Raw genomic sequence first — 11,693 nt, forward strand, 5'->3', positions numbered from 1 at the left:
TATATGCTTTCTTATGTACAAACGGCGCCTGTCATCTTCCAGATTTGTTCCGTGTTTTTCAGGTGCTTAAAAAGAACTCATGGGAAATCTTCATTTACCATACTGCTGTAAATAATACACCTCTGCAAAACACATTTTAATCAACTAAATCAGTATGCATAAAACACATGTAGGCATCTTATGCACTTCTTAATGAACAGAATCAACAAACTGAATATCGCTAACGAGCAGCACAGACTTAGGTAGCGGTCGAGGTTGAGGACTCAGCACAGTAAGAGTGCCTCGTTCGAGATCGACGTTGGTTACGCATACAAATCCTGCAACGTTACTTAGGATTGTATCCTCATCAGCCGATACGGCAAAAGACACTGAAAGAATATGGTGCAGAAGGCTTGCCGGATTCTGAACCTCGACAAGTTTTGTCCTATTATCATCAACTTTCATTCCTGCAAAACCAAGAGAAAAAAAATCGCCACTAAGGATGTATTTGCACAAAAATCTGAATTCAGTTTGTATAGTATTGTACAAACTTACCAAGCGGCATACACGAATCCGGCAGAGCGGGAGCCCCGATTTTGAATACTTTAATGTCAGAAAATTTTACGTCAAAGGAGTGCGGGTAGAGTGTTGTCTTCAAACCGTAGAAGTACTGTTTAACAGCAGCTTCCCTAGCTTCCAGGCGATTTCGTTTTGTCCTCTCAACAACACCACCTGACTTTGGCGTAAGCACTACACTAATGAATTTTGGAAGATCCCGAACTAGCTCATTGTACAACCGCTCTTGATCCATAACAAGGACGACATCTACTTCGAATGCCACGGCTGCGTGTAGCAGGGCCTTGTAGCCTCCTTGCTTTACCTGAAAGACGAAGTATTTTAAACTTGTTAGTTTCCAGCCTTCAACACTTTACTTTTTGCTAGATTAAAATAAATGTTATCGCTATTCCACTAAAATTAGTCATCCTTCCTTACGTTGTAAAATCGAAATGAATATAGCTACTTCGCTGAGCGTACATGTTCTGAAAATTAAAACTAATACTTGCCCATCCACACGTGTTTATGATTGTTCCGGTTTGTGCGACTTTTTTATTAACATCGGCGCGTTTTTGAAGTACTTCTGCTAGCCGCGTAATCAGTGTGTTGTAGAGTTCAATGTTCTGTCCGGGTGAAATATGGCCAAAATGGAACACTAGTGGCCCCTGCTGACTGAACCCTTCCTCAATATCTGAAGGGCGCTCTACAAGAATGGCACCTACCGTGCCTGGAATCGAGATCTGCCCTTGGCCAACGTCCAATTCTACAAACATTGGTCTCTTGCCCTGACGAACGGCATAGTTGAGCAACAGTTTACACAAAGTCGACTTGCCTACATCAGTTGGCCCAACCATCATTACTGTTGGACCTTTGGTCCCTTTAATCTCCGCTTTCTGTCGCATTTGTTCAAGAACCGCATGAATATTAGCGTACACCACCATTGGCGTCTCTTTAGACACGTAAGCCACTTCCGTTATGCCGATGATACGCAAAGTGCAGCCGTACCATGTGAACACGGCGACCTTGCAGCCTAGAATCCAAAAAAATCACCAGTCGAGAAACATAATGAAATAGATTTCACCACACACAATAGAATCTGTTTCAGAAATACGTTCTTAATGTTCATTTAAGCATTAACATTGAACTTACCACAAAAGTCAATTCGATCGTATCTAAAATCTTTTTACAGCATTCACATTCTAGCCTGAACGACTCTTCATATGTGAATTAGAATAATATACATTTGTTTTGACATTTTATGTAAATCGTTTATCTACTAAACACTTCTGCAACAAATTGATTAAAACCTGCGCTTAATTATAGAAACAATAACTTTTTAAGAATACGTTATTTTATCGAGGCACTGTAAGAATAGACATACGAAAATTGGTAAGTTTAGTTTGGAAACCCATGTAACCTCTTACTATATAATTACCATAACTTCCCGTATAACTGATTCAATTGCGGTTACTTACCTGGAGAAAAAATGTACTGCTTATCTTTAACTATTTCCGCTCCAAAAATCTCCGCACTGCCTTCGACCAGTTCAAGCTTAACTTTATGTGGCGGTTCCACCTCGAAACGTAATTCATTTTCCTTATCGAGTTTGTAATCTTGTTTCGGCTCAACGTCGACAGCCATTTCGCTATAAGCGTATCACCCTACCAAAAAAAATGATTATGATTCAATAATGTATATCATTTGTCATACATACGCAAGAAATACGTGTCAATTACTCATTCGTTCAGCTCATTCGTGTCATAATAATGCGCAGTTTCAATGACGATGGCTGCGTAATCACTAGAGGCTCCAAGTTTATTGCTACGAAGCTGACACTGACGAACTGACGACGAGATTTCCGTTTTAATACGGAAAAAGTTGATATATTACATAGTTGTTGAAATCAGCTGACTGCTAAAAATCCTTAAGTAGTTTACAAAACGCCAAGTAACGGTCACAGATATTTGCGTTTCTCTTGCTATTACACATATTTTACCAATGCAGAGGTTAAAGGCTCATTTATAATCGAGGTAATCCCTACATCCCACAATATAGTTTAAACACACTTCACGCAACACACGTTGAGTGAATTTATTGATGCAAAATAATTTTTACACTGAACAACTTTTTACACTGATGAAATACCGAACAATGCTGGTAGCCGCTGACAAACACTTGTGTAGCGTGATCTTCACACATGTATAACGCGATTTAAGTTTCTGCTAGGATCATTTTGCTCTATAGAACAAGGAGAACCCTTTTCTGAGGAAAATAAGTTTGAACTGTTAGCTTTATCCTCCATAAACACTTTCTTAAAGGCAATTTTTAGCAACCCAAAAAAATATCAGCATTATTCGACTGCTTTAAGTTGTTTTAGATCCGACAAACACCGACAAAGACGGACAGTATATAAAAATAAATTTACTAATCTATCTACTTCTATTTGATTTTGAACAGCGCATAAAATGACTCACTTGATAAATTTGTCAAGTCGAAGTTAATTTTCACTAGTGTTTGACGTAGTGTTTAAATCACTCCAATTTTTCTTCGCACTTTTTTAGAAATGTTAGAAATCAACTGTAACACTGTAACGGGCAGAATTGAAACGCGTCGCCAGAATTACCCTTTGTATGATCTCGCACACACCGATTGAGATGCGATAACGCGCCACCTATGCAGCTGTGAATACGCAGTTGCATTTTGGTGCTTAACGCCATCTGTTCGAAACATCGAGCAGACGATGCTTTGCTTTTTGCCGGTTGAAAAGGATGAATGGATGTATTATTCAGCGGTTCATATAAGAATTCTCATATTCGACGAGATAGCACGAGACTTCGAATGGGGCTAGATTGCGACGGTGTTGTGGTGCAGATTGCCAAAACTAGGTCATTGCTTATATAACTTTTTGGCAGCATCTTGTACCAAAAACAAGTTTGGTATAAACGATCAATACTCGATTAGTCGGTTGAGGTTGGTTTTGTCAAACATAAAAGTGCTATTTGTAAGTGCTGGTCGAAAGTATTATTATTATTGTTGTTGTTTTTTCAATAGACGAAGTTGAATATTGCAGCTGCCTGACCAAACTCAGCTGTAGCGCTATACATCATTTGTCATACAAAGCGAATTCCAGTTGTTTCCTTACTTATATGCGTAAATGCAGCGCGCTTATACTCGAATAAACGCATTGTGAAATAATGCGCAAATCTATGGTATAAGACCCTATTACCGTTTTTACCATTATTTTGCTTTATTTTCACCATTATTTTATTTATATCATTACTCCAGCTAACGCAATTTGTATTATATATAGATCATATCTCCACAAAGCTTAATTGCACAAAAATAATGTTAATTTTTCCTATAATATTGTCGTCTGTGGTATATCTTTGGATTGTTCAAAACCTAGAACCGCTCAAATATCAACAACGGAACACCGGTGACTGGACCGATTTGAGTTTTCTGTAGGGGGCCGTGTCTGGGCCTTTGTGGATTAGCAGCAGAGTGAGTGGTCGAGTAGTGAAGTACGACTTGACAGAAACAGCAAGCCTCCGTTATTGAAGCCTACGGTCGGTCTATCAAGACCCGCCGCGGAAGTTCATCCAACCTCTGTGCACAGGTAGTCGCTTAAATAAACTGTACGTATATTGCACAAACGCCTAGTAAAGATGGTATCTAATGCTATATAAACAGAATAAGAAGCTAAAGTGAAAAACAAGCTGAGGACCAAGTACTACCGCCTATTCCTGTATGGTGCTCAACATATGTATGTCATATTAGCTTTTCTGTTAGGCAGTTCATTGTGATGTTGTTGGCTTAATTAAAGAAACGGTTTTTTTTTTGAGATTTTGCGTTCATTGTATGGAGTTTCTGAATGGACGAGCTGTTCAATGGGTATTCAATGTGCAACCTAATATGACACGTCTCTTATGAATGAAAACCGTTTATGAAAAAGTGCGTTTCTGTGTTCCTTGTTAATGGAACAGATCGAGCAGGCTCGGAGTCTCGTGGGTTCTTTGTTGGCCGTTTGCAGGCCAACCTAAAGGTGCTGAAAAATGTAATGAATCGGCAGTCGGAAAGGATATGCTGATTTGCGAGCGAATAGAAATCGTACAGCTGTTGCGGGCCATTCTATGAGGTCATCTTTCGTATATTGATACATCGGCGCTGCTAAAGCTGAAACTAAACTGGTTATATATATAAACTCAACAGTATATGTGATTCATCTACACCAATAAGAGATTTCTAGTACCAAGTGAATTGGCTACTGCCATATAGTCTGCAGTACCCAAATGAACCCTTTAATAGTGACATCTGCTCTATGTGACGCATCTGCCCTTAACCTCTTTAAAAAGTATTCGTTTTAAATGCTGGTACATGTTATAGATGGGGCTTAACGTGAAAAACCATGTACCAGAGTGTGTATTTGGTTTGTGTTGGTGCATTGTACATAATGCACAAACCAAAACAAGATATGTAACCCTGTGATGCGTACAGCAGATCTTTAATGGTGGTAAATTTAGTGGATTTCATTGCACTTAAAAAATGACGACTATAGTCTAACTGCCGTAGCAAATGTCTAGATATAAGGTGCGGTGTTCATAAGCGACATTTACACAATGGGTGCTTGAAAAACCAACAAAATGTTGGCCACACTAAGTCGTATAGCTCAAAACTGTGCTTTTAGTATTTGGTTCACAACAGAACATGTTATTTTAGTATACAATCGAACAAAATACGTGCTCAGTTTAAACGTGAAATGAGAAGCACGACAATAATGATGTAGTACTGTAATTACTGTTCTATAGCATTACTTCCGCTTGTGGATGCCATGTATTTATTATTTTCTGAATTTTTTGCAGTGAGCAGCAATGTCCGAGTCTAAACAAGTCGCAGTGTGTATTTTGCAATACCTGAAAAATGAATTAACGAATCCTTCCATTTCTGATGAAAGTAAAGAAAGTTTAGAAGGTGAGTTCGAGCTACCACAATTACATTAGGTGCTTATTTGGAAACTACGGTTATGCGAGTTGCTAGTAATTTTGAATAAGTGATCATACTACCGAATTAAGCTGCGCTATACTTCTACAAAATCTTGGATATTTAACGCGGCAAGGAATAAAGCACAAAATTTGATTTTAGTTTGTTGCGTCATAGTAAACTTGTTTCTTATATAACTGTAATTTAGATCACATATTGTTCTTTAGCAGTGATGTATGATAAATACGTATATGATATAACAATATTCACCGTAGCATTATTTTTTCTATTTCAGTGGCGATCCAATGTCTGGAGAGCGTCTACGAGGTGGGCCCAGATGATCTCTCGGCTTTAGCCGTGAAGATGAGCCTTCGAGAGATGTTTAAGAGCTGCGTAGGGAACGAGCAGGTGAGTAAGGAGTCACCAAATGTAGAAATTTGTCAATATGAATGTTTTTAATTGGTATTAAGAGAAGGTGTAACTTTTTCGTCATTTTCGACTGGGAAAAGGATTAACTTAAGGTTCAAAAGATGAGATAATCAGTAGAAAATAATGGACACGACAATACGTGGTTTCTCTTGTTGATATTATAATCAAATTAACGCGCTAACTCTATTTACTCTGCTAGTTAATTGGGATTCTGTTATTGCAGTATATGGAATGTAAAGGTTTAAACAGAATTATTTACCTAGCCATGGGTCTCTCTATAGGCGTACTTTAAGCCAGCCCAGTCCAGCGCTGCAAGTCGGTCGGCGTCAGCCCCTCCGAAAAAAGAGCCACCAAATCCTGAGGCTGAGGCGGCAAAGTTACAGGGTAACGAACTGCTAAAAGCCGAAAAGTATCAAGAGGCCCTCGAGATGTACACGAAGGCTATCGATCTGGATCCCAACAACGCCGTATATTTCTGCAACCGTGCCGCCGCTTTCAGCAAACTTGACAAAAGCTTGGAGGCCATCGAAGACTGTGAAGCTGCTCTTCAAATTGGTAGATTTCAAAATTGCTTGGGTGTTCAGCAACTAAGCACGGGTTGTTAAGTAAACGTTCAGTAGTCTGCACAGTTAATTGTCGTTTAGAACTTTTTAAGGTATTATATGAGAACAAGTCTGTACTCATTGGCTGTACTACATTTTAAAACAATCTGAATATCAGAAACGGCTAACAATTGATGAACGAGATAATATATTTACTTTGTAAAAAAATCATTTTTTATAACACCTAGTAATAACCAACTGTGTGTTTGACCAGACCCAACATACTCAAAGGCGTACGGCCGAATGGGTATTGCCTACGCTAACATGGGTGATCATGAGAAAGCCTACAACTGTTACCAGAAGGCGCTTCTACTGGATCCCAACAACGAGAGCTACAAAAATAATTTGCGAGTGGCCATGGAACAAATGAATGTAAGTTGCGACGAACAGAAATGTATACAGGAGGAAGAGGATACTATTTGAGGCATGAAAATAACTGTGAAAAGCACAATTTTGGCTTACCTTGGTGTTGCATGTTCATCAGATCGAGTATATGTAAAATTTATGGCCTCATATCGACCCACGCACCGGAACATCATCATATTGAGCATCTGTAGTATAGCATATCAAGGCTCTAATCTGAAAATATCGTGCCGTTTTACGTACGCTCGAAATTTCAGTCGCAGGGCACCGCTCCACCTGCAGATGAACCAAGCAGTGGACCCGGTCCGAGCGCAGCAGGCGGTGCTTTTTCCGGCCTCGGTGGCCTTGGGGCTAGTGGTATGCCCGATATCTCTCAGCTGCTAGGCAATCCGACTCTGATGACCATGGCCACCCAACTCATGCAAGACCCTAACATGCAGAATTTGATGAGCAACATTATGTCCGGCACGTTAAACGCTGGTGCCCAAGCAAATACTCCCCAGCCGCCCACGTCAGGAGGACCAGCGGGCCAAGGCCAAAATTCTAACACTAGTGGAGGAGCCGGTACTGAATTTAACCTTGATAGCCTCCTTCGAGTGTAAGTAAAAATATCACTGTTGATGCAACGCGTTGTAAGCTGCGATCAAATTCAGCATGCTCATGCGCGATTTATCGTTTTATTTTATTTTTACTAGAGGTTTTCTTTCTAGTAGAAATGAAGTTAGATCTTACAATGGCCATCTGAGTATTTTTAAACAGGTTTCGCAGGGAATATTTTCAAAAATTCCAGCCGACGATTCAAATGGTACCACAGGATTGTCTAGGTCGCATAACTAAGTTACAATTTTTTAAGCAGAGGAAGGATTATTCCTAACGGAATATGGAATGTGCTGAATAGGACATCGACGCAGTACTCTTAGGCATTCCGGGGACTGCTTTTGCCATATATTATCCGGTCAGACGATGAAAACTGACTAGCTTATACATGTACCTATAAGCACTCTAGTTTGATATGTGCTTGACACCACAACAATAAATGCCTATTACTTGTATCGCTAAGAGGATTTTTAACATTTTAGCACGCTTAGTTTTTATTGATTACCATTTTTTTGGCAGCACTGCGAGCACCCAAAAGGAGCCCGAAAGCCTTTGGTAGGGCAAATCTCGGAGGTTACTATTGCACTAAGGAAGTGCACATTCGAAAGCCACCTGAATGTAGATTTTTAAAAGCATGTTGTTCGAAAAATATACCAGGTATTTGTGTGTCCTCCTAAGTATGCTAACCTCGTTATCTATACCGTCATATTGGTAAACATCCGTTTCGATGCTAAGTTTAAAAATTTCTTCAATTTATACTTACTTAATTGACACTTAGTGAAACAATTTTGTCAGTGTGCTTGACACCGGGATTGAATAAACACGAATTTACTTTCTCAAAAGTCAAACAGTAAAACCGAAGGGACGCGGACTTGCACCATTAGCATTCGCGATGACCTAGCAGTGAGAGTGCAGTGGTTTTTAGAGTTGTCCACGACTGGCCGTGGAAAAAACTCAAAATGCAAGAAGTACAGAGCCAATTTCCGCTGCATACTTCACTTTCTAAATAGATGGAGAATATTCTAAGGGGACGCAGCAAACTCGCCCAAACGCAACGATCGTCGCGTCGATACTGCGAAGTGGTAATTGCAGTATTTAATGCGTTCGATTTACGTGCTCGAGAATCTTAAGTCAATTCAATTAGAATACTGCCAAGAATAAGTGCAAGTATTTACTCGGAGGTCATGATTTTATTAAGCTATTATTAATGATGACGAACTGTGCGTGTGTGTTCAGTGGATGATAAGTAAAATAACTGACAAGAGAATAATGGTTCGATATCAAGTTATGTATCAAAGTGGAAAAGCCAAAGTAGTTAGAAAGAAAAGATTGCGTCAAAAAAAATATTGTGTGCTTCTAAAATGTTGTCACTTCCTACGAAGAATGTTTTCCCAGGCTTGTTCGGAATGAATATTTAGCGTAAGCTAAACAATGCGGGATATTGCGGTTGGAATATATACACACACATAGTCAAAAGTGCAATAACTCATAATAACAAAGGTTTAATGTGCACTAAAGATTATCTAGTGCACAGGACAATTTACATTTAAAAAGTTAAAAACATGACAACTATCATTTTGTCGGTTTGACTCTCAGAATCAGTTGGATTTTTTCTGTCCTTGGCGAGTCATATGAACCGTATGGCTTGCCATACCGACTCAAATAACGGGTTGCCTAGGTTTCAACGTTCCAATATCACACTACGCGGAGTCAGTAATACGCTGTACTTCTGATTGAGTTCATCACGCGAGTCGTTTAATGACTTTGCTGAGGAAATGTGCCATGTATAGATCAGAAACGGCATCCCGTTCTGCAATGAGATGATTGAGCTATCGAAGTACGATGCTATTAGTTATCAACAAACTGATAGAAAGTGACTGTGCGTTTTTTAACAACGGGCAGGCTCAGAAAGGTACCACCGGCTTGAAAAGGTTTAGACAATGAATTACTGATATTCGTCAAAAGCTACAGGTTGACAGGTTTGTAGGCGTGTAATGCAAAATTGCTGAAGTAAAGGTAACACCGGAGGAGTTGGAACTATACAGATTTCTTTTCATCTCTGCTGGTTTTAGAGCTAAGTCGGTCATACATGTCTATAGCAATTTGGCCTACTATGGGTGGGTTCTATAACCATAATGAAGAGGTCGCTGGTTCAAATTTTAGCGTTAGAAAATGGTTACAATGCTGCATAGATCTGTGGAAGAAAAACCCAGATAAATCTAGCCAACAACCGATAGAAAGAAACCTGACATGTAGTACCTCACATTGAAACACTCCGCTTCATTGGTTTTAATGAGGGACTTAAAAGGACCCCGTTGTGTTTTAAGCCCTTTCCTGGATGACCCCTATTCTAATATTTTACAGTTTAGATTCGGAATAATTTAATATGCAATGATTAGAAGCTAAAAATCAGCCGCGCGTTAAAGAGCTGCACTTTATCGATCGTTCGGGGGCAAACAACATATCCAATAGTTTTTTGTAATAGACTAGTTAAGTAGCAGATAACGCACACGCCCCGTATATATAAAGACAAATGTGTAGATATTAATAATATCTAATAATAAGTAATAATAATAATAAGTACTTAACAATGCGATTTTCAAGTAGGCATTTTCTGTTAATGACGGCTTCACATGAGTGATCAAGATTCCTTCTTCTTCAGTTGTATCCTAATTGCAGTTTCTTTGTTCACGCGTCATCTTGCAGGGGTCAGCAATTTGCGGCTCAAATGCAAATGAACAACGCGCCATTAATCGATCAACTGCGTCGAGAGATGGAGGCGCGAGGGATAAACATCCCAGGCCGGGATAATCCCCCCAACAACCAACCCCCCCCACAGTAACCCATAAGAATCCAAGTCAAAGGCCATGCGTCCTATGCAGATGCAAGTACGCGACACCGCGAACGGGTACAAAGGAAACCGAACGGAAGCCAAGAAGGACATCAATTTAGAGATCAAATCTTTACTTACTGCTGAAAAAACACTATTCTTAGATTCGGCTGCGCAGTCCCAGCCTGATCTCTGTCGACTAAAGACTTCGGTCCGTTCCAGACACAACGTTATTGCTGTACCTACGCAACTGATCCGTCATTTTCTACATATAAGGGGCTGTAGCTTACGGCAAAAAGAATAGAACGAGGACACGGGAACGGGCGTATGTCGGTGATCCGATGGAACAAAAAGTGTTGGGTAGCGAGGTACGGTGGAACAAGCGTGAAGAAGAGCAGAAAGAACATGCAGAGTTAATGTCATTGAAGGGTTCGGAGGATGACACGAATCTATTGGAACGGGGGGGGTGAATCGTGCGGATTTCTAAAGGGGTATTGGTAAATTAAGTTCTATGCAGTAGCGATGTAATGCGGCGCAGAACAGATGGGGATAACAAATTATTTTAACGATAGCAATTAAAAAAGGGTAAGTGCGACGTTGTGGTGGAGGCGCATGAAGCAGGACTCTGTTCGGGCTTCTTGCTCCTGGTACTCACAAGAGGATCAACGCAGCCTCGCGTAAACGAAGAGCAGAAGATGTAATGGAACACGGAAAGAAGACATAGTCAATTATAAATGACGATGACTTTCGCTTATTAAATATTTACAAAATCATCTTGCTGTCTTGTTTAGTTAAAAAAAAAAAGTCTGTCTCTTGATTGTATAGGTATTTGGAAAAAAAACTGTAGTTTCGCCGTACATTACACACTTTATTATACACTACTCCAGGGCATACCATATTATCGTTATGAATAAATTCACTGAATTATTTACAGCGTGACTAAGAAATGAATCTACTTGTCTTGAATAGACAGTCCAGCAAAATTCCTTCAAATCAATATTTATTATATTTCGGATTCATGTCAATATTGTAAATAAATGGGCTTTTGTAGAAAACCCAAGTTAACAAGCATCAGTAACAGTATCGGGTAGACTCATAGAGAAACCAACGTAGTACCGTCACTTTTAAGTAAGCACTATTCATTGTTTGAAAACGAATTAGGGTATATAATTTGCTTCGAACACATCATAAAAACTAGGGCAATGCCGATGATTTGAGGCAATTCTATCATAGACTTTCCTGAGCCTAATTGCACCTTTGGGATGTTCGTTCGATAGCAATTCCCAGAAAAAGTTACTAGTTTATGTGAAGGTTCACTTTAAAAAAGATAGCCATTTTTATTGATAGTGCTAGCTTTGATT

General features: G+C 39.5%; 2 protein-coding genes across 6 annotated transcripts; one reads left to right on the plus strand and one right to left on the minus strand.

Moving 5' to 3' along the window:
• Positions 1-6: 6 nt before the first annotated feature.
• Positions 7-3,257, minus strand: cbc (protein CLP1 homolog). Of its 3 annotated transcripts, none has more exons than XM_022801607.2 (5): positions 3,009-3,257; positions 2,010-2,195; positions 1,044-1,564; positions 535-859; positions 7-446 (listed from the first exon to the last, which is right to left on the minus strand). In XM_022801607.2, exons 2-5 carry the CDS (start codon positions 2,173-2,175, stop codon positions 190-192), a joined length of 1,269 nt encoding a protein of 422 aa, XP_022657342.1. In that variant the 5' UTR covers positions 2,176-2,195; positions 3,009-3,257; the 3' UTR covers positions 7-189. The 3 variants fall into 3 exon arrangements, with proteins under 3 accessions (XP_022657342.1, XP_086842370.1, XP_086842371.1); XM_086986244.1 differs by lacking the exon at positions 3,009-3,257 and adding an exon at positions 2,680-2,863; XM_086986245.1 differs by lacking the exon at positions 3,009-3,257 and adding an exon at positions 2,531-2,643.
• A 697-nt stretch (positions 3,258-3,954) lies between these two features.
• Positions 3,955-11,283, plus strand: LOC111248740 (small glutamine-rich tetratricopeptide repeat-containing protein beta-like). Of its 3 annotated transcripts, none has more exons than XM_022801610.2 (7): positions 3,955-4,169; positions 5,394-5,502; positions 5,807-5,919; positions 6,222-6,495; positions 6,757-6,914; positions 7,163-7,503; positions 10,209-11,283. In XM_022801610.2, exons 2-7 carry the CDS (start codon positions 5,403-5,405, stop codon positions 10,342-10,344), a joined length of 1,122 nt encoding a protein of 373 aa, XP_022657345.1. In that variant the 5' UTR covers positions 3,955-4,169; positions 5,394-5,402; the 3' UTR covers positions 10,345-11,283. The 3 variants fall into 3 exon arrangements, with proteins under 3 accessions (XP_022657345.1, XP_022657344.1, XP_086842372.1); XM_022801609.2 differs by having other exon boundaries at positions 3,956-4,150; XM_086986246.1 differs by lacking the exon at positions 3,955-4,169 and adding an exon at positions 4,276-4,297.
• The last annotated feature ends 410 nt before the right edge of the window (positions 11,284-11,693 follow it).

This window comes from Varroa destructor, unplaced genomic scaffold, assembly GCF_002443255.2.
Source record: "Varroa destructor unplaced genomic scaffold, Vdes_3.0 BEIS01000004.1, whole genome shotgun sequence".
Taxonomy (NCBI): Eukaryota; Metazoa; Arthropoda; class Arachnida; order Mesostigmata; family Varroidae; genus Varroa; species Varroa destructor.